Source organism: Pan paniscus, chromosome 9 (genome assembly GCF_029289425.2).
Source record: "Pan paniscus chromosome 9, NHGRI_mPanPan1-v2.0_pri, whole genome shotgun sequence".
NCBI lineage: Eukaryota > Metazoa > Chordata > Mammalia > Primates > Hominidae > Pan > Pan paniscus.
This window is the reverse complement of record NC_073258.2, coordinates 3,715,005-3,736,481: the sequence shown is the minus strand read 5'-3', so window position 1 is coordinate 3,736,481 and position 21,477 is coordinate 3,715,005. Positions and strand designations below refer to the sequence as shown.

The window sequence follows — 21,477 nt, the reverse complement described above, 5'->3', positions numbered from 1 at the left end:
CAAAGACTGTGGAATGGGCTGTCTTCCTCTGACGGCTCCAGAAAGCGTTCACAAAGGAACAGGACAATTCAAGTTTCAGATGTGCCAATGCCTCCAGCGAAAGACCACTGGGAACACACCTGTAATGGAGCAAGCTGGGTTTATCACTCGTTGCAGTGAAGGAGAGCACACACACACCCTGGAGAACTACAGGTTAACTTCGTAAGAGGGCACCGGAAAGGACTTACGGTGGCATTGGGGCTTGTGGAGGTATTCTGGGGAGGGTTTAAGGAAGTGGGGTTTTGTTCTGGGTTTGATGCAGTCAGGAAGCAGGGGTAGCTCCATGAGTAGGCTTCTTTTTGTTTTTCCTTTTTTTTTTTCTTTTTTTTTTTTTTTTTGTGAAGGAGTTTTGCTGTCGTTGCCCAGGCTGGAGTGCAATCGCGCCATCTCAGCTCATTGCAACCTCCGCCTCCTGGGTTCAAGCAATTCTCCTGCCTCAGCCTCCCGAGTAGCTGGGATTACAGGCACCTACCACCACGCCCAGCTAATTTTTTGTATTTTTAGTAGAGACTGGGTTTCACCATGTCGGCCAGGCTGGTCACAAACTCCCGACCTCAGGTGATCCGCCCACCTCGGCCTCCCAAAGTGCTGGGTTCACAGGTGTGAGCCACTGCGCCTGGCTGATTAGGCTTCTTAGTAATTTTTCTCTAGAAGGAGGGAAGAGTAGGCGGAGGCTAAAGTTGTAGTTGGTAAAGCAGCAGCCGTCAGACTGGCCAGGGTGGGTGATGTTGTCATTTGTCTTGGACAGTATTCAGACGTGATTAGAGAGTGGTGTGTTTTTGTACTGAGGCGTCACAACCACAGAGTGGCTTTGTATGACGCGACTCTCCAGCGAAGTCGATATGTTTAACAGAACGCCACGTCCTAACTGGGAGTGCCAGGCCGGCTCATAGCAACACCAAGGCCTCGCTAAAAGAGAGCCTTTTCACCTCTTTCTCTGATGGAAATTGGGAAAGCCTCAGGGGAGACTTCTTATCTACACCAGCTTCAGGGCAGATAGGGCTGAGGCCCTTAGCAAAGAAAAGGAGAACGTGAAATGGATGGTGGACTAAGGAAGCTATGAGTATCACCACAGGCCTCATCACAGATACAGAAATGGAGAATACAGCAGTTGTATATTCTGTTTCTGGTTATCGTTTTCCCTAACAAGTCACAGTTGGTAGCTAATGCTTCAATTCTTGCTGTAGGTGGCAATATATCTTAGTTGACCCACCCATGAAAACATGGTGGCGAATGGCACCTTGTATTTCTCCTATGCTGGGAACACAGGGCTTTTTGTCCAGAACAAAGAATAAGAATCTAAGTAAAAAACAGTATAAAGAGACAAAGAAGGTGGCTGGGTGCAGGGGCTCACGCCTGTAATCCCAGCACTTCGGGAGGAGGCGGATGGATCACCTGAGGTCAAGAGTTGGAGACCAGCTTGGCCAACATGGTGAAACTCTGTCTCTACTAAAAACACAAAAGTTAGCTGGGCGTGGCAGCATGCGCCTGTAGTCCCAGCTACTTCGGGGGCTGAGGCAGGAGAATCGCTTGAACCTGGGAGATGGAGGTTGCAGTGAGTCGAGATTGCGCCACTGTACTCCAGCCTGGGCAACAGAGTGAGACTGTGTCAAAAAAACAAAACAAAACAGAGAGAGAGACAAAGAAGGTTATTATATAATGATAAAGGGATCAACTCAGCAAAAGGACTAGCAATTCTACACAAATATGCACCCAACACCAGAGCACCCAGATATATAAAATCAACACCATTTAATCTAAAGGGAGACGTAGACTCCAATACAATAATAGGAGCGTCAATAGCCCACTCTCAGCATTAGACAGATCATCTAGACAGAAAATTAACAAAGAAACATTGGACCAAATGTAAATTACACACTAGACCAAATGGACCTGACAGATGTTTACAGCACATTCCGTGCAGCAGCTACAGAATACACATTCTTCTCATCAGCTACACAGAACATTCTCCAGGTTCAACCCTATGTCAGAACACAAAACAAGCCTCAACAAGTTTTTAAAAATCAAAATAATATCAAGAACCTTCTCAGACTACAATAGAATAAAAACTAGAAATCAATAACGAGAACTTTGGAAACTGTACAAATACATGGAAATTAAACAATGTGCTCCTGCTGGGTGCAGTGGCTCATGCCTGTAATCCAGCATTTTGGGAAGCCAAGGCGGGGGGATCACCTGAGGTCAGGAGTTTAAGACCAGCCTGGCCAACATGGTGAAACCATGTTCTACAAAAATACAAATATTAGCCGGGCATGGTGGTGGGCGCCTGTCATCCCAGGTACTTGGGAGGCTGAGGCAAGAGAATTGCTTGAACCCGGGAGGTGGAGGTTGCAGTGAGCCAAGACCATGTCACTGCACTCCAGCCTGGGCGACAGAGTGAGACTCCGTCTCAAAAAAAGAAAAAAAACAAAAACAAAAACAAAAAACAATGTGCTCTTGAACAACCACTGGATCAGGAAGGCATTTAGGAGTAAACCAAAAAACTTACTGGAAATAAATGAAAATAAAAGCACAACATAGAAAAAACTATACAGCAAAAGCAGAGCTAAGAGGGAATTTCATAGCAGTAAATGCTTACCTCAAAAAATAGAAAGATTTTAAATAAATCATCAAATGATGTACCTCAAGGAATTAGAAAAGCAAGAACAATCCAAATCCAAAATTAGTGGAGGAAAGAAATAATAAAGATCAGAGCAGAACTAAACAAAATAAGAGAGTAAAAAGAGCAAAGGATCAACAAAACAAAATGTTGGTTATTTTGAAAAAAAAAATGTTGGTTATTTTGAAATGTTGGTTATATTGAAAATCAATAGACCTCTTGCTAGACTAACAAAGAAAAAAGAAAAGAGACTCAAATAAGCATAATCAGAAATTAGAAAGGGGACCATTACATCTGATACCACAGAAGACAAAAAATCATCAGAAACTATTACGAACAACTATACACACTAACGAACTGGAAAACCTAAAGAAAATGGATAAATTCCTAGGCACATACAACTTACCAAGATTGAATCAGGAAGAAACAGAAACCTGGAACAGACCAATAATGAGTAATGGGATTGAATCTATAATAAAAAGTCTCCCAGGCCGGGCGCAGTGGCTGATGCCTGTAATCCCAGCACTTAGGGAGGCCGAGGCAGGCAGATGACGAGGTACAGAGATTGAGACCATGGTGAAACGCTGTCTCTACTAAAAATGCAAAAAAATTAGCCGGGCATGGTGGCAGGCGCCTGTAGTCCCAGCTACTTGGGAGGCTGAGGCAGGAAAATGGCGTGAACCTGGGAGGCGGAGGTTGCAGTGAGCAGAGATTGCGCCACTGCACTCCAGCCTGGGCGACAGAGCAAGACTCCATCTCAAAACAAAACAAAACAAAACAAAAAAGTCTCCCAATGCAGAAAAGTCCAGGACCAGATGGCTTCACTATCAAATTCGACCAAGCGTTCAGAGAAAAACTAATACCAATTCTCCTCAAGCTATTCCCAAAAAAATTAAGAGGAGGGAATTCTCCCTAACTCATTCTACAAGGCCAGCATCACTATGATACCCAGACAAGTATGTAAGGAGAAAATAAGACTATAGGCCAATGTCCCTGGTGAACATAGACACAAAAATTTTCAATAAAATACTAGCAAACTGAATCCAACAGCACACGAAAAAGATAATATGCCATGACCAAGTGGGAGTTATCCCAGGGATGCAAGGATGGTTCAACATATGTAAATCAATAAACGTGATACATCACATCAACAGAATGAAGGACAAAAATCATATGATCATCTCAATAGATACAGAAAAAAGCATTTAATAAAATTCAACATCCCTTTATGATGAAAACTCTCAACAAACTTGCATAGAAGGAACATACCTCAATATAGTAAGGACCATATATGGCAAACCCACAGCTAACATCATGCTGAATGGGGAAAAGTTGAAAGCCTTTCCTCTAAGATCTGGAACAAGACAAGGATGCTTACTTTCACCACTTCTATTCAACATAATACTGGAAGTCCTAGCCAGGGCAATCAGGCAAGAGAAAGAAATAAAAGGCAAAAAAAAGAAAAAAAGAGGAAATAATAATTCAAATTGTCCCTCTTTGAAGATGATATAATCTTATATTTGGAAAAACCTAAGGACTCCACCAAAAAGTTATTAGATCTGGTAAATAAATTCAGTAAGGTTGCATGATATAAAATAAACATACAAAAATCAGTAGTGCTTCTATACACCAACAATGAAATAGCTGACAAAGAAATCAAGAAGATAATTCCATTTGCTACAGCTACAAAAAAAAATAGGAATAAATTTAACCAAGTAGTTGAAAGACTTCCACAAGTAAAACTACAAAACACTGATGAAAAAAATTGAAGATGATGCAAACAAATGGAAAGATGTCCCATGCTCACCGATTGGAAAAATTAATATTATTAAAATGACTATACTGCCCAAAACAATCTACAGATTCAATACAATGCCTATCAAAATACCAACATCATTTTTCACAGCAATAGAAAAAACAATCCTAAAATATTTATGGAACAAAAAGAGCCCAAATAGCTAAAGCAATCCTGAGCAGAAAGAACAAAGCTGGAGGCATCACATTATCCAACTTCAAAATAAACTACAAAAGTATCATAACCAAAACAGCATTGTATTCATATAAAAACAGACACATAGACCAATGGAACAGAAGAGAGAATCCAGAAATAAATCCACATACTTAACAGCCAACTGATTTCTGACAAAGGCACCAAAAACACACAGTGGGGAAAGGACACCCTCTTCAATAAATGGTGCTTGGAAAATTGGACATCCAGATGAAGAAGAATGAAACTGGACTCCTATCTCCCACCATCTGCAAAAGTCAAATCAAGATGAATTAAAGACTTAAAGTAAGACCTGAAAGTATAAAACTACTAGAAGAAAACACAGGAAAAACACTTAAGGACACTGGTCTAGGCGAAGATTTTATGGCTAAGATCTTAAAAGCACAGGCAATAAAAACAAAATAGACAAATGGGACTATATTAAACTAAAAAGTTTCTGCACAGCAAAGGGAATTATCAGCAGAGTGAGGAGACAACCTGTTGAATGGGAGAAAATATTTGTGAAGTATTCATCCAACAAGGGACTAATATCCAGAATATACAAACAACTCAACAGTAAAAAATCAAAAAATCCCACTTAAAAGTGGGCAAAGGACATGAATTGACATTTTTTTTTTTTTGAGAAAGAGTCTTGCTCTGTCGCCCAGGCTGGAGTGCAGTGGCATGATCTCAGCTCACTGCAACCTCTGCCTGCCAGGTTCAAGCAATTCTCCTTCCTCAGCCTCCCAAGTAGCTGGGATTACAGGCATGTGCCACCACGCCAGGCTATTTTTTTTTTTTTTTTTTTGTATTTTTAGAAGAGACAGGGTTTCACCATGTTGGCCAGGCTGGTCTTGAACTCATGACCTCAAGTGATCCACCTACCTTGGCCTCCCAAAGTGTTGGGATTACAGGCGTGAGCCACCACGCCCAGCCTGTATGTCTTCTTTTTAGAAATTTGTAGGCACTCTTAATACATTTAGACTAACTCTGTCATATATATTGAAAGTGTTTTCTTTTTGTCATTAACCTTTTATTGAGATAAAACTTACATACATACATCAGAATGCACAAATCATAAGTTTACAATCATGTGAGTTTTGATAAATTTACACATTGGTATAACCACTCCATCCCAATCAAGGTATATAATCTTTCTACCACCCCAGAAAGTTCCCTCATGGTCCTGTCTAGTCAATCTCCAGTCCCTCACTTCCAACACACATAGATAACCACTGTTCTGAAATACATCGCCATATCATTTTGCAAGAAATTTCAATTGACATATAATTTTTTTTGTTAGCACTTTAAAAATGTCACTCCATTCACATGCCTTACCTTCTTTCCAATGAGAAGTCTGCTATTCTAATCTTCATTCTTCTGGATGTAATGTGTCATTTTCCTCTGTCTGCTTTTAAGAGTTTCTCCTTGCTTTCTGTTATCAGCAGTGTGAATATGACATGACTAAGTGTTTTGTTTATTTGTTTGGAATCCATTGCTTCCTAAATATTTTGTTTGGTGCCTACCATTAATTTGGAGAATTGTTGGCCATTATTTCTTCAGATTTTCTGCCTCATTCTTCTTTTTTCTTCTGGAATTCTAATAATGCTTAAGTCAGATCACGTGGCTGTAAGCTTAGTGGCTTAAAACAACACACACTTATCTCAGAGTTTTTGTGGGGTAGGAGTTCAGGCACAGCTTAGCTGGCTTATTCTTGGGTCTTATGAGGCTATAATTAAGTTTTCAGCTGGGTTGCATTTTCATCTGGAGGCTTGACTGGGGAAGGATCAAAGCCCCCTCAGATTCTTGGCAGAATTTGTTTCCTTGAAGTTGTAGGAGTTATGGCACCTCGCCTCTTCAAAGCCAGCAACTGAGAGACCCTTGAGAATAAGTCTGAGAGCAAGATGGAGTCTTTTATAACATCAGGTAATCATGGGAGGGACATCCCATCACCACTGCCATATTCTGTTGTTTAAAAGCAAGCCACAGGCTCTGTCCACCCTCAAGACAAGAGGATTATTCAAGGATGTGAACACCAGGAGGCAGGGATCATATGTCTACCTTACAACCTGTTCACCCCATAGGGGAATAATATTAAGGCAAGAGCTGAATCTAGTGTTTAGCGGAGGTCCTGGTGGGAGATATAGATTTTAGGATCATCAGCATATGGATGGCATTTAAAGGAATGGAACTGGATGAGCTCACTGAGGATGTAGATAGAAAAGATGTGCAAGGACTGAGCCCTGAGGTAAGGCACTCCGATGTTAAGGAGTCAAAGTGTTACCAGTGTGCCCTGGCATCTTGTAATCTCCCAGGATAGAAATAAAGAGAGATCAGCAGACATAGCAGCGAGGAGAAAGAGAAATCTTTATTTAGCTTGTGCACAAGGAAGTCAGCACCATGAAAGGAAAACAGTGGGCTGCCCCACCGCCAGGGGGTGGCACGTGGGTTAGTTTCACAGAGAAGGGATTGGTCCAGGCACGGATAGGAGGGGTTTGTCTAGTGCTTCTCAGTAGCTTTGCATTCTTCTTCATGCATTGCATGCAACATTCACATTTTAAATCTCTACCCCTAGGTGTGTTTTTTAGCGTGAAAATGAGGAAGGGGTAACTATAGTTGAAGTATAAGTCTAACTGCACATGTGGGGCCCGGGGAAGTCCCTAGGCCCCCAAAGCAGGAACTTGTGGTTAATAGCTTCTTGGGTCTTGTGCTGTGGATTGGCTGGAAGTTAAGCTACAACTTGAGGAAGGGGCTTTCGTTCTTTTTCTCTACACCCCATCAAAACAGGCAAGCGGCCAGGCTGTCGGTTTTAAAAGGAGAGACTGGTAACCGAGACCCAAAGATGTGGTCTTTGGGATAAGAGGAAAGTGAGAGCACATGGTGTCCTGGATGGGGAGTGAAGAAAGCATGTGTAGCAAGAATGACTATCGATTCTGCTGTAGTTCCCAGAGGACGAGGACTGAGAACTGACCACTAACAATATAGAGATCACTGACAAGAGTTTTTAGTGGAGTGGTTGTGTTACCGGAAAAGGGTCCTGATCCAGACCCCAAAAGAGGATTCGTGGATCTTGTGCAAGAAAGAATTCCAGGCCAGTCCACAGAGTAAAGTGAAAGCAAGTTTATTAAGGCAGTGAAGGCTAGGCCCTGTCGCCACCCGACAGAGGACCGAGGAGGAACCAACCCACTGCCCAGACTGCAGCGCCGCCACACTTGGGCCCGCGCCGACGACCGTCATGACTGGGCATGCTCTATGGCTACTCCATAGAGCAGGGTGTTCCCAAAAGCACGAGGAGGAAGGCGTCCACCTGGGTACGCTTGTTTACATGTAAGATAAAAGCCAAAAAACATCACGGGGGAGACGTGCTGTACTACCTGGGCTCGTCAAAGGATTGCCAATCTTTGCGTAACGCCTGTCCTCCGCAAGCATCTGTATCATTATCTTTAAAGCGAAACTTCAACTAAGAATGCTTCTTGTTCTTAAGATACCCGGACATCGGGACCTAAGTTCCGGGTCTGCTGCGTAAACGTTTATTAACCTGTTCCCGTGACCGTAAACGCCCGACTCCTGGGGATGCAGCCAGCGGGGTTCAGCCTCAGTTTACCCAGCGCTGTTCGAGCTGGAGTCGCTCTGGCTGGAGCGCCTGACCGCGAGGGGCGAGGTCAGGCCGGACTGGGGTTCTCCGGAGCGAGCAGGAGAGGAGCGGGGCTCCTGCGGAGCGGCGCGGCGGGGAGGCCGAGGGCAGGGCGGGCTCGAGCTCGGGCTCTTCTGGCAGCGCCTCCATCCCCGTTCCGTTCACCCGGCAGCCGCCCCGTGGAGGAACCGCGCCCCATCTTTAGCCCTTTGAAACAGAAAGGCCCTTCCTCCGGCAGGCAGGTGAGGGAAAGATCGCGCTGGAGGGGATGTCGGGCCTGTCACTGTTTTGTTGCGGGCCACAGTTCCCTCCCTTCTCCGAGCGGGTCGCACGGCCGAAGGTCACCCCCGCCAGGTGGCTAGGCCCTGTCGCCACTCGACAGAGGACCGAGGAGAAACCAACCCACTGCCCAGACCGCAGCGCCGCCACGCTTGGGCCCGCGCCGTCGACCGTCATGACTGGGCATGCGCAGACGGCCCCGCCGGGAGCCATTTCGCCGGGCTGCGGGGCTCGAGGAGAGAGCGGGTGCGCAGGCGCCGGGCGAGAGGTTGCGCCTGCCCTACCCTGGAGCGCGCGTGCGCGCGAGAGCCGGAAGGGGCGGTGCCTGGCGCGGCGCCTGCGCAGTGGGGCGGTGCCGGGGGCGGGGCGCGGCGCGGCGGCTGTCAGCTGACTGTGGCGGCGGCGGCCTCGAGGTGACAACTGTCTCTGTCGCAGGCTCCGGCGGGGGCGCAGGAGGTCGCCCGGCGCGTCACTGTCGGGTCGGCGAGCCACGGGGGCCGCCGCAGCACCATGGCGACCACCGTCAGCACTCAGCGCGGGCCGGTGAGGCAGCCGGGCGAGGGTCGGGCGGGGGCGGTGACCTGCGGTTGCGGGCGGGGCCTTGGGTCAGGGCTGCTGCTCAGCTGCGGCTGGCGGGCCGGCTCCGCGGCTCTCCCGGGGCACGCGGGGCGCCTGGCCGGCCGGAGGGGAGCGGCGGCGTCCACACCTTGGGGCGGGGCGGGCCGGGCCGGACGGACGCGCCCACGCTGCAGGAGGCTTGAGCTCACCGCCGCGCCCGGGCAGAGCTTTGGGGAGGCGGCCCCGGGGGAGGGGGCCTGCGCCCGTTGTGAGCCCCAGATGGAGGCGGGCCCCACTCCCCAATGGTCTCCAGATGGAGGAGGGCCCGGTGCCCAGATGGAGGCGGCCCCGAGCTCTGACTCCCGAATGGAGGAAGGCCCCGCACCCTAATGGTCCCCCAGGTGGAGGCGGGCCCTGCACCCTAATGGTCCCCTAGATGGATGCGGGCCCTGCTCCCTGATGGCCCCCCAGGTGGAGGCGGGTCCCGCACCCTGATGGCACCCTAGATGGAGGCGGGCCCCGCACCCTGATGGCCCCCCCAGGTGGAGGCGGGTCCCGCACCCTGATGGCCCCCCAGGTGGAGGCGGTCCCGGCACCCTGATGGCCCCACAGGTGGAAGCGGGCCTGCACTCTAGTTGGTCCCATAGATGATGGCTGTTTCCTCTTTCTCATTTACACAGAGTGAGGGCAGTGGTGACCACTTCTTGGGCCCAATTGTGTCCCCGGTTAGTGGCCACCGTGCAAAACCTCAGTTTCTTCATTTGCAAATGAGAGGATAGGCGCCAGGAACTTCAGAGAACCTTTCCTGCTCTGAATTCTCTCCTGAGAGTTGCCTGGCAGTTTCTTCTATAGCATTAATATTGCAGGAGAGCTGGTGTAGACTGACTCAGAGATGATGGGCTCCTGGCGTGAGTGGCCTCCTGGCTCACTGTTAGGGCCTTCTTGCATTGCTGTAAAGGAATACCGAGACTGGGTAATTTGTAAGAAAAGAGATTTAATTGGCTCCCGGTTCTGCAGGCTGTACAGGTAGCATGGTGCCGGCATCTGCTCCTGGGGAGGCCTCTGGAAGCTCCCAGTCATGGCGGAAGGCCAAGTGGGAGCTTACACGTCACATGGCGAAAGCAGCAAGAGAGTTGGGGGTGGGGAGGTGCCACACACTGTAATGACCAGATCTTGTGAGAACTCACTATCACCGGGACAGCACCAAGCCACGAGGGATCTATCCCTGTGACCCACACACCCACCCTGCCAGGCCCCACCTCCAACATTGGGGATCATAATTGAGTGTGAGATTTGGCGGGGACACAGATTCAAACCGTGTCACTCACTGAGGCTGGGCTGGGGCAGGCTGTCGTGAGCGGTACAGTTTTTATCAACAGTGGCTCTGAACATGCCGTGGGTGGAAAAAGTCCTTTTTCACGATGCTCCAAGGTCCCTGCCCTCGCGCAGCCCAGTACTGGACGTGGTGGAGGGGTCACCAGGGCTCCCACCCTTAACACTGTATCCACAAGTCCTGGTGTTTCTCCCTAGGAGATAATTCTTCAGGTAGAACATTTTTTCTGAGTTTAGAATGAAGCCCCAGGTTTTGGGCATAGCTGCTTTTTCTGAGGACTTTGAAGGAAACCTCCTGACACTTATGAGACTCAGGTGTGGAGCCTACGGGTCGGCAGAGGTCCTGGACGGCCTCTGATGGCAGCGTCTCTACCTCTTCATCTTTACTCCACCACAGTGAGTCCCCGCAAGTTGCCGTGGCAGCCAAGTGCTCCTTTCTGCCTAACAGGAGACTCAGAGCAACAAGGGAACCAGCACCCTGCCGCTGTGTCCTCCTGGAGAGCAGGGGGGTATGGTGGCCAGGCAGGATGGCCCCTTCCTTGCTGTGTGGTCTGGGAGACATCCTCTGCCTCCTGGGAACTTGTTCCTCATCTGGAACCCCACTGGGGTGTAGGACTGGTTTTGAAGGCATCAGGTGCTGAGCACGAAGGGAGCAGTGGGAGGCAGGCCCTTCCTGTTCTGAGGGGCACCGGCGTGCAGCGCTGTTACACCCGCGATGAGGAAGTGGGAGCGGCAGGAGATGTTCTCACACGCAGGGCCTGTGCTGACAAGTGCTGAGGTGTCGTTAGAATCTCCTCTTGCCCAGTGCCTCCTGGGCTGTTTCCATCATGTAGACGAGCAGGTATTTCAGGGGCACCCCTGTTGACCAGTAAACGCATAGTAACATCAGGTCTGGCTCGGAGCTGCCAGGGTCTCTTAAGAAGGTGTTGTCAGCGACGGGGGTCTCAAGTGTTGCTTAGAGTACATGTGACTTAATCAACCAGCGTTACCAACTGTGGCGTTTAGGATGGCCATGATGCAGGGGACAACCAGGTGGTTCCTGCCACTGGGGTCTTCCAGGGCAGCACGGTAGACATGGCAGCACATAAGGACAGCTGAGCCATGTGGTGACGGCCCGGTGGGTCTGTGATCTTAAGGGTCAGGTGCTAGGAGAGTTTGTAAATGGTGGCCTCACCAGGGCTGGGTGTTGGGGTGAGGACGTGACATCTCTCGGAGGAGGAATGGGAGTGGGGGTTGGGCTGGGAGGGCAGGGCAGGGAAAGAGAGGTGTGGGGTCTGGAGGTGGAGAGGAGGGAGCCCCAGGAGCCGAGGATGGAGGGAGGCAGGAGCTGGAGGCCGCTGGAGGGGCCTGGGCACAGGAGGACTGGACTTGCCCTGGAGTTTACCGGGTCAGCGCAGCACTCTGTAAAGTGTTGCCTGGCACACGCAAGGCAGGGCCCGCCTTGGCATCAGCCTGCTTCGCTGAGCATGACCCACCCCAGCCCCTCTGAATTAACCCATAGTGGGCCTTTACCCAGTTACTAGCACCTAGAGGAGCCCTGCTTTTGCAGGATGTCTTGACACAGTATTTATCACATCCTCTTTCTGTTACACGTGTGGTGCCAGAGAGGCAGGAGGTTCAGCAGGGCGCTCGCTCAGCTTTCCAGCAGAAAGAGATGCTCCCCAGGGTCCGGGGGCAGGACTCTGGCTCGGGAGACCCTGACTGTGGTCTAGCCGTTGCCTCCCTCTAGTGATAAGGGGAGACAGCAAGATCCCATGGGCCGTGAAGGAGCAGAGGGGCCGCTAATGGGGTCCTGGGAGGGTTCTTTTGTCCTTGGGTAGAGGGAGCTTCAGGGGTCCGGGTGGGTAGGTGTGGAGAGGACGTGTGAAGCTAGCCAGCCCGACATCGTTCTGAGAGAATCATACCGTGTTTAGATCTTCAGGATAATATTTCCCTGAATAGCCACTAAGGGATGCTTCAGCCCTGTGCAGTGCTTCCCTCACGTTTCAAAAAGGCCAGTATTTTGGAAAGATAACCTTTTTTCAACATAGTCTGCACATTATCAGAAAGCATGGGTGAGTACCTGCAAGGAGTACCCTGTGGACCCCTGCGAGGGGTACCGTGGGGGCCCCTGTGAGGAGTATCGAGGAGTACCGTGGGGGCCCCTGCGAGGAGTACCGTGGGGGCCCCTGCAAGGGGTACCGTGGGGGCCCCTGTGAGGAGTATCGAGTACTGTGGGGGCCCCTGCGAGGAGTACTGTGGGGGCCCCTGCGAGGGGTACCGTGTGGGCCCCTGTGAGGGGTACCGTGCGGACCCCTGTGAGGAGTATCGAGTACTGTGGGGGCCCCTGCGAGGAGTACTGTGGGGGCCCCTGCGAGGGGTACCGTGTGGACCCCTGTGAGGAGTATCGAGTACTGTGGGGGCCCCTGCGAGGAGTACTGTGGGGGCCCCTGCGAGGGGTACCGTGTGGACCCCTGTGAGGAGTACCATGGGGGCCCCTGTGAGGGGTACCGTGCGGGCCCCCGCGAGGAGTATCGAGGAGTACCGTGTGGACCCCTGCCTTCTGCAGTGAGATCTCGGGACGTTTGCGGGAGACTCTGCTGCAGCCACCGCGGTGCCGTCAGAGAGGCCTCCTTGGTAGAGGTGGGTGCGCCGTGCCGTGTCCAGGCTGCGCTGACTCCTTGTCCTGCTTCTGGAGGTGCTGGTTGACCATGGAGTCCAGCTGGAGACGGCCTGGCCCCTCCCTTCCTCCCTGAGAGGCCTGTTCCTGTCCAGGTCCCCTCACTCTTCACATCGTTGATAATTCCTGCCGAATCGGTGACTTCATTAGGGATGGCAGAGGGTAGTTTCTGAACTTTATCACTTCTTCGGTGTTTATTAACTGGGATTGTTTGTAAAGATTAGCTTTCCCCATCAACCGGTGTCGGCTGGCTGTCCTGAAACACAATTCGTGAAGGAAAGGCAAGTGAGATGCTTTTCCCTCACCTTCCCGTACCTCAGGGAGAGAGTTGCTTTTCTTTGTAGATGTGTGTGGGCTTTCTCTCCCCTGAGTGTCGTGAGGAGCCCGTGGATTTTCCTGCATCCTGTGTGTCTGAGCCAGTGGCACTTACCCGTCTCCGCTGGCTCTGGTGGGCTGTTCCTGGGAGGGCGTCCGTTCCTGCTGACTGCACCTGAGCCAGCGGGGAACGCACTCACCGCCTCCTCACGAGTCCTTTCTCTCTGGGTTCCTGTGAACCTTTGCGCTGGATTTTTTAGGCCGGGTTGTGAGTCTGTACAGGTGTGGAATTGCTGTGCTTGCCTGGAAATCACATCTTTTCACTGTGTGGGGACCCACGGGCCTCTTGGAAGATAAAGGCCTCTTGCCTTTAATTATTTTGTCTGATACTGGCATGGCCACTCCAGCTGTCTTTTAGAGAGTATTCACCTAGTACTTTTTCCTTCTATGATTTTACATTTTTCTGAAAACTTTTGTTTAAGATAGGTGCACCATCGATAGCACTTAGCTGGATTTTTAAAAAGTCAAATCTAAGAAGACTAAGTCTTTTGATGGGAATGTGCTAGTTTCATCTTTCTAGTTAAGAGATGCCTAGATGGATACACAGATTTACAGATTTTTTACATGTTTTCTTTGGTGCTGTTATTTGTCCTACATCTTCTTATTTTTTTTTTCTCTCATTGCCTTTTGGATTTATTAAACAGAGTTTTAAATAATTCAGTTGTTTTATCTCAAGTACATACACACTGTGCTGGGAAAGTACAGGGGCTCTCCTGGAAATGGTAACATGCACTTATCAGCTTCTGCCATGAGGGAGTCTCTGAGTGAACTCTGGCTCCGGAGGCTGCCCGGCTAAAGAATAATTAAAGAAGAAGTTAATCATTGTCTGTGCCACCTCCGGATCCACGCGGAGACCTCGGCCGCCCCGTCCCGGCGCGGGTGCTGCTGTGCCTTGTGTGGGTGCCGCCTCCCCTTGGGGCTCCCGCAGGAACGTGTTACTTCTCTCGAGTCAGCGCTTGTTTAGATTTCCTTCTGTGTTTCTCTTTTCTTATCCCTTCTGGTGTCTCGGGCCTTCCATTTGGGATCACTTTCCTTTAGCTTCAGGTTCATCTTCTAGAATTTTCCTTGCTGGCAAACTTGATTTTTGCTTGTACATGCCTTTTCTCTGTGTCCTGACAGCTATTTTTGTGTGTGTGGAACTCCAGGTGGACGGTACTCCAGGTGGACAGTACTCCCGGTGGACAGTCACTTGTCCTCAGTGCCTCGAAGGTGGGACCCCGCCCTCTCCTGGCTCCTGGAGTGGCTGCTGAGCAGCCCGGGAGTGGACGTCCCTTCCTCCGGCTTTCCTTCGTTTTTGGCCCTCTGTTTGCTGCCTTCTGAATACGCTGCTTCTGGCCTGCCTCCCAGTTCACTTGAGGTCTTTTTTTTTTTTTTTTTTTTACATGGAGGCTCGCTCTGTAGCCCAGGCTGGAGTGCAGTGGCACAATCTCAACTCACTGCAACCTCTTCCTCCCAGGTTCAAGCGATTTTCCTGCCTCAGACTCCCGAGTAGCTGGGATTACAGGCGTCCACCACCACGCCCAGCTAATTTTTGTATTTTTAGTAGAGATGGGGTTTCACCATGTTGGCCAGGCTGTTCTCGAACTGCTGGTCTCAAGTGATCCGCCCACCTCGGCCTCCCAAAGTTTTGGGATTACAGGCGTGAGCCACTGCACCCGGCCCCAACCTCTGTTCATCTGGGCCTCTAACACTGTCCCTTGACCTGCCCGACAGGCCCCTGGTTAGGCCTGCTGTGCAAGTGTTTCCTGTCCCTGAGTCACTGTCTCCAGATCCTGCGGGCCCTGCCCTGACACCGTGCTGGTGAGGCCTGCCTTGCTGCCCTGTGGGAAGTGCAGCATGCCCCTGCCACCTGGCCTTGCCCTATTTCTTTGCACAGCGCCTCCTGCCGTTAGCATACAGCATAACTCATGATGCTTCCCGTTTGTCTTCTTCCACTCACGTGTAAGCAGCACAGGAGCAGGGGTGCCCCAGCACCTCACCACGGAAGCCTCAGGCACACAGTGACACGCAGAGGCCGCTGCGGCGCGCGCCCCGTGCCCAGCGCCTGCCACGTCACACGCCGTCCCTCTCTGGATCTCTGTCCGCCCTTGGCCCGCTGCTTGACTGGCTTTTGTTTCATCTGAATGAGAAGGGGTTTTCCGCCTCTGCCTTGCTTGACCGTCCCAGCACTTAGGATGCAAGGCTGCCTGCAGTAGAGTTCCTGGCAGAGACCCCATTTAAAGTCGCTTGTTCCGTAGTCAGCTTTTATAATCTATGCTTATTCTCATTCCGTCTTGTACTCTTCCCTTTCACCACTCTTCAGCTTACACGGGTTCGTTTCAATACTGTCATCTCCCAGCTTCCCTTACACAAATTCTAGTGTTTGCTTTGAGACTTTAGCAGAGCCAGGGAACCTCCCGGCATGTTGGCTTTGAAGCGCCTGTTGTGTTTTGTATAATTAAAGGAAGAGGGGAGGGGGTGATAGGAAGAGGGAAGGAAAGCCCTGTCTGAGGAAGGCCCCGGAAGGGGAGACAAGGCACAGCGAATGAGTGCTCAGCGAGGGCTCCTGGGAGGGGGCTGCTGAGCGGCCGTGGGAGGAGGATGTGGGAACTGGGGACAAAGTCACCACTGCCCGTCCACACTGGCGTGGGAGCTGCCTTGCTGAGAGCAGATGCGTGAAATGCCACTTATTTGCTCAAGGGTTGTTCATTGAACATGCCAGTGCCAGGAGACTGGCGTGGAGCATGAGGCCGAGGCTGGCTGGAGTGGGTTTTGGGGAGCGTCAGGAGGCTGGTGTGGAGCGTGAGGCCGAGGCTGGCTGGAGTGCCAGGGGCTGCAGGGTCAGGTACTGGTCCAGCTTTTGGATGCTGGTGCTGTGAAGGGTGGTGGGTGAGGGAGCCAGCAGCTGAGTGGGCATGGGGAATTGCAGTTTTCTTTCTAGCCTTATTTTGGAAAATGCTAAACTTACAGGGCAATGGCAGTGGCCACCAGTGAGCATCGGTGAGTCCTTCACCTCCGCGGGGCTCCCCTCTTGGCCGTGAGTGTGCGGGCCTGGGGCATGTGCAGGCTGGCACTTCAGTCTCTGAAACCCTGCGCACTGAGGGGTCAGTCAGCTGGGCAGAGGGACCGCCAGGGCCACCCAGGGTCTGTCCTGACTGCCCACGGCCCTGTGTCTCAGCCCTGGTGCGTGTTCCCGCCCTCTTGCACCCCCGGATCTGGATGTGAATCACACAGGTGTGCGGGCATCGGGTGGACGGGCCATTTCTCCTGGGCCAGACTGAGCTCTGACCTGGGTGTGAACCTAGCAGCAGACATCCCCTGTAGGACAGTGGCCTGGAGCAGGCCCCTTGCAGGGCCTTCAAGGCAGGGCCAGCCCCTCAGACACAGCAGGGAGGCTGGTGATGACCTGGGCTCCAGGTTCTCAGCTTCATCTGGACCAACTGTGCCGTTCTATGTGAGTCCTGGGGCCCTGACCGAGTCTGGGGCTCCCTTCCTAGCAGACACTCAGACCTCGCCCAAGAGGCTTTGAGACTGACTTCCGCCCATATCCCTAGATGTTCCTACTACGGGGGATTTATTTCTCTCTGTTTCATTAGCTTCCTCTGTCCCTTTAGCCACGAGCCCAGCCCAGGTCTTCCTGCTGTGGGTCCCAGCTCTGAAAGTCACGTTGAATCATGGCCATGTTAGGAACTGGAGAAACCTAGGGCTCGGGGTACAGAGTTTCACTAGTTCGGCTTCTGTGTTGGGGCCTCCGTGGGCTGGCTTTGTGGCTTCAGGAGCCCTTGACGCTCGTTCTCAATGTGGGGGTGATATTGACCCTGAGAGGGCACAAGGGGTTCTTGGGGGAGGAAACTTCTGGGATTTGGCGGCCGTGTGTGCCTCCCCAGCACAGCTCCTGGATTTCTTGTTCCTTAGTATTTCATTGTCCCTGAGTTTTCTGGGTGTCCCAGCACGTGGATACGGAGTTCTCGGAAGCCCACAACACGTGTGCGAGCTCAGGCCTGCTGTGAGGTGGGTGGGGAGGGTGGGCAGGCGCCCGCGGATGCCGTTTGTGTGGGATCCTCAGTGCTGGTGTGAGACTCTGGCTTGGAGAATTGAATGAGAATCGTCGACATTTTGTGATTTAATTCCACAGAACGTATTTAGCCCATCGCTAAGTGATGTCAGTTTGCTGAAAGAATACCAGACAGCCAGTTAAAAGGTACTTTCTCACATCAAGCAAAAGCTTCAGTTCACTAAGGATATTTTTTATTGTTTATATAAGTTGTTTATTTGTACGTGTGATTTGATACAATTTATGTAAATAAATTACACTCAGTGCTGCTCAGCACATAGTCATGAAGTGTTAGAAGCGTTTTAGTTTTTAATTGAACTTCGTTCGACTTAGTTATGCTAACTTGGCATTGGCGCTGAGACTCGTTGAGCCTTGCTTGCAGTATTTACATGCCAAGTGCAGGTGCACGCGTGGCACACAGACACAAACAGCACCTCCACAGCCTCGCAGCGTCATGGGGTGGGAACAGTGAGAAGGTTTAAAAAGGCTCTGCAGGGGGCCAGTCATGGAAGTGGCCAGGAAACCCTGGTCTCCTGCCGCCCGCGTGTGGCCAGCCGTGCTCCCGGGGCGACTGTGGTGCGGCTCCTTGGGGTGATGTCTCCTGGTAGGCATGAGGCCAGGACTGCATGTGTTCAGGACTCCACGTCCTGGGCTGAGCTGGGCTCTTCCTGGGCTCTGTCAAGGCAGAAAGTGTGGCCCAAGGAAGCAGCGGCGCTCTCAGTCGGAAACGTATTCCTAACAGGTGTCGGGCAGAAAGTGTGGCCCAAGGAAGCAGCGGCTCTCTCCGTTGGAGACGTGTCACCAACAGGAATATTCACAGTGGGTGTTTAATTTGTGTGCTTAAAAAGAAAAATTAGCTTTGGATTGACTACACACATTGCATGACAAAAAAGAAGAATTAAGACTTTATTTCTGTGCCAAAACTAAAACTTAGACTTGAAGAGAAATTGTTTTAAATAGAAGTGAATGTTGGAGACCTCTTTTCTTTCGTGTGGAAAGGTACGCTGCAGTGGTTTAGAGCTCTGGCGTCAGTGAGGGAGGAATGGTCGTCAGTCACAGGCTTGCGTCGTGATCCTCTGAGAGCACCACATGGGGGAGGAGAATCAGCAATTCCAAGAAATTTGAAGTTACATTTTTAAACTATATTTAAAACAGACTAATATTTATAAAAGTAGCTTTTATTTTCAGAGAAGATAAAATGCAGAGAGCTCTGTGGGATGAGAGCCCTACCCTGTCCTTTTTATTTTAAAAGTAATTCACGAATGTTTTTAAAAAGTTTCTAAAAATAACTAGCAGGATATAAAAGTATAAATAAATTGAAATAGAATCTTCCCTGCCTGTTTCCCTCGAGTTCCATTCCTGAATGCTCCTCCAGAGTTGGTGTCGACAGAGGCCTCCTTATGGCTCCCTGCAGCAGGTCGTGCCGCACCTCCGCCTCCACCTCCGTTCCCCGAGTCTCCATGTGTTCGCGGCAGGGACCGCCGGCTCCTGGTGAGGCCGCGTGGCGATGCGCTGGGTGGATGTGCCTGGCTGGTGGACGGGGCGTTTTGACGGCACAGGTGACGCAGCCGCAGGCATCCTGTGCTCACGTGCCCGAGTGAGCGTTGACAGGGGACTGGCTCCTGAAGTGGAATTGTCGGCCTTCACACGGGCATTTAGACTTCTTAGTGTTGAACTCAGTATGTGCATCTTGTACATGGAAGCAAAATTCTAGAAAAGTATCCATTATGTATCGGGAGTAATCATTTTTGTTTTCATATTTCCAAGCCTTTGAACCAGGGTAAAGCATATATTTTTATGTGACCATTGAAATAGTTCCTCCATCATAATATGGCAAAAATAAATTTTAGGATTAGCACTGAATTTAAAAAATAAATTCAAAATAGACGTTTACTGAAGGACCGAGTGTCGTCACTGAAATGATAGGGTTTACTTCAGCGCCTGGACTCCCTCCCCTGTGACTCGTGAAGCATGAACTGGTAGAACTCCCTCCTCGTTTGAAGGGCTTTGCTCTAAGTTGAGAAACGAGGGCATTGCAGCAGCAGGCAAGCCGCCTCTCCCTGGTAGGCGGGGCAGCAGGTTGCGTAACCAGTATTTGTACGGGGAGGACTGAAGCCTGGTCTCTGTCTCCTCTCTTGCTCTTCCTGTCTTCAGGTTAAATGGAATATTTTTCTGAAAAACCTTGAATTTTGTAGTGTTCAGTCTTATGACGAATTGAAAAGCTGGCACGAAGAGGTCCCGTGTGTCTCACCCATGTCCCCTGGCCGACGCTGCCCTCCCCGGGAACAGCTCTCACAGCTGTGGCGCTGAGCTGGGGGCATGACTGTTGGCTCCAGGTTTTATTTGGCTGTCCTGGTTTTTCAATGACTGTCCCCTGCTATCCCAGGACCCTGCCTTGCGTTTAGCCATCATGTCTGCCGTCTCCAATCTGGGACCGTCTCTCAGGCTTTCCTTGTGTTTTTGGGACCTTGACGGTTTGAGGACGACTGACTGGTCAGGGATTTTGTCAGATGTCTCTTAATCGGGGTGTGGGTTTTTGGGAAGAATACCCAGATGTGAGGTGTGTGTCATCTCGGGGAGCTGGACGCGCACCTGCCCCGCCACATGGCGCTGGCTGCGGTCCCCGGGCTGCGCGGGGCTGATGAGCTCCATCCGCAGGGAGCTGCTTCTCCCCTTTTCGTGTTCTGTCCACACGGTTTATGTTTAAAAACCCTCTTTTCCTATTTGCCATTTTATGGTTAAATCCTTGTTGAAAAATGACACTTGATCATTAGGCCTTTGGATATAATTTTATTTTTTCCCAGTAATGAGCAGTCCCACTGTCTTTAATGGACACCTAAAGAGTGCAGAGCAAGGAGACGGAGCGCTGGACGCCTTCAAATACCGGGACAACCAGGATCCAAAGCAGCGAGGGACCCACAGTGCTCCCTCAGAGGCCTCTGAACCCCATGCCCACACGTCCCTGTGACCACCCACACTCTCCCCCGACCGGCTTCTCCATGCTGCTGTCTCCGGGACATGAGTCGCCTGTCTGTCCCCCATGTGTGGCCAGGAGGGCACGAGCCACCTGTCTGTCCCCTGCGTGTGCCCAGGAGGGCACGAGCCGCTTGTCTGTCCCCTACGTGTGCCCAGGAGGGCACGAGCCGCCTGTCTGTCTGCCATGTGTGCCCAGGAGATACGGTGCTTTTCCTGCCGTGTCCTCAGAGCTGTGCATGTGGCACACAGGAAGCAGTTGTCACAAATAAACAGGAATTTGGCCTGTGAATGTTAGTCCTGAGAACTTGGTTAGCACGAGTGTGTTTCTGCAAGATAACCCGTTCCTGGTGAGCAGACAGAGCTAGTCATAGAGCCTGCTGGCATGGGCTGTGCCAGGGCCCTGTGGGGTTGGCAGGGAAGCACGTCCTGCGTGGCCAGGTGTCCCCCGGGGAGAGAGCTCTGGGCTGTGAATCCTTCTGGGAGGCAGGCGAAGGGCCCTGGCCTTCTGTACCCCAGTGTTTCCTGTGTGCCAACAGGAACAGGTGCTTAGCATCTCGTGCCATGGGGCCTCTCAGCGCCCTCCTGAGCCAGAGCTTGCTGGTGAGCTGTACAGCGCCTCGAGAGAGGCTGCCTGGGGGAGGCTGGCCTGGGACTCCTGGCATGGGCCCACTCCGCTCAGGCACCTCTGCACCCTCCTCGATTGTCCGTAAGGGCAGGGGGTCCCTCCGGGCCCTGGCCTATGCCACACCCTCCGGAGGTGAAGCCGGGGTGCTCTGCTTGTTCTCACAGGACGGCTTCTCTCACAGGGCAAAGGTCACTCGTGACGTGTCCCAGTCAAAAATGGGGTAAAGTGTGGGGAAACGCACAAAGTGTGTTTTGCTTTTTAGAGAAGAGCGGTTGAGCACACGCCATGCTGGCTGCTCAGGTTGGGGTGCAGCCTGCAGAGAGCTTCCCGAACTTGGGGGTCCTGAGTCCGTAACCGCTC

The 21,477-nt window shown here is 51.2% G+C and overlaps 1 protein-coding gene across 3 annotated transcripts in view; it reads left to right on the top strand.

Moving 5' to 3' along the window:
• Positions 1-8,887: 8,887 nt before the first annotated feature.
• The window catches only part of TOLLIP (toll interacting protein), a 36,504-nt gene continuing 23,914 nt past the window's right edge, over positions 8,888-21,477 (top strand). Inside the window, exon 1 of one of the 3 annotated variants that reach the window (XM_055093951.2) lies at positions 8,888-9,102. In XM_055093951.2, coding sequence (XP_054949926.1) covers positions 9,070-9,102 — 33 coding nt within the window. In that variant the 5' untranslated portion in view covers positions 8,888-9,069. Of the gene's footprint in view, positions 9,103-16,154; positions 16,308-21,477 lie in introns of those variants that run through there. The other 2 variants (XM_055093952.2, XM_063608030.1) reach the window with 2 other exon arrangements.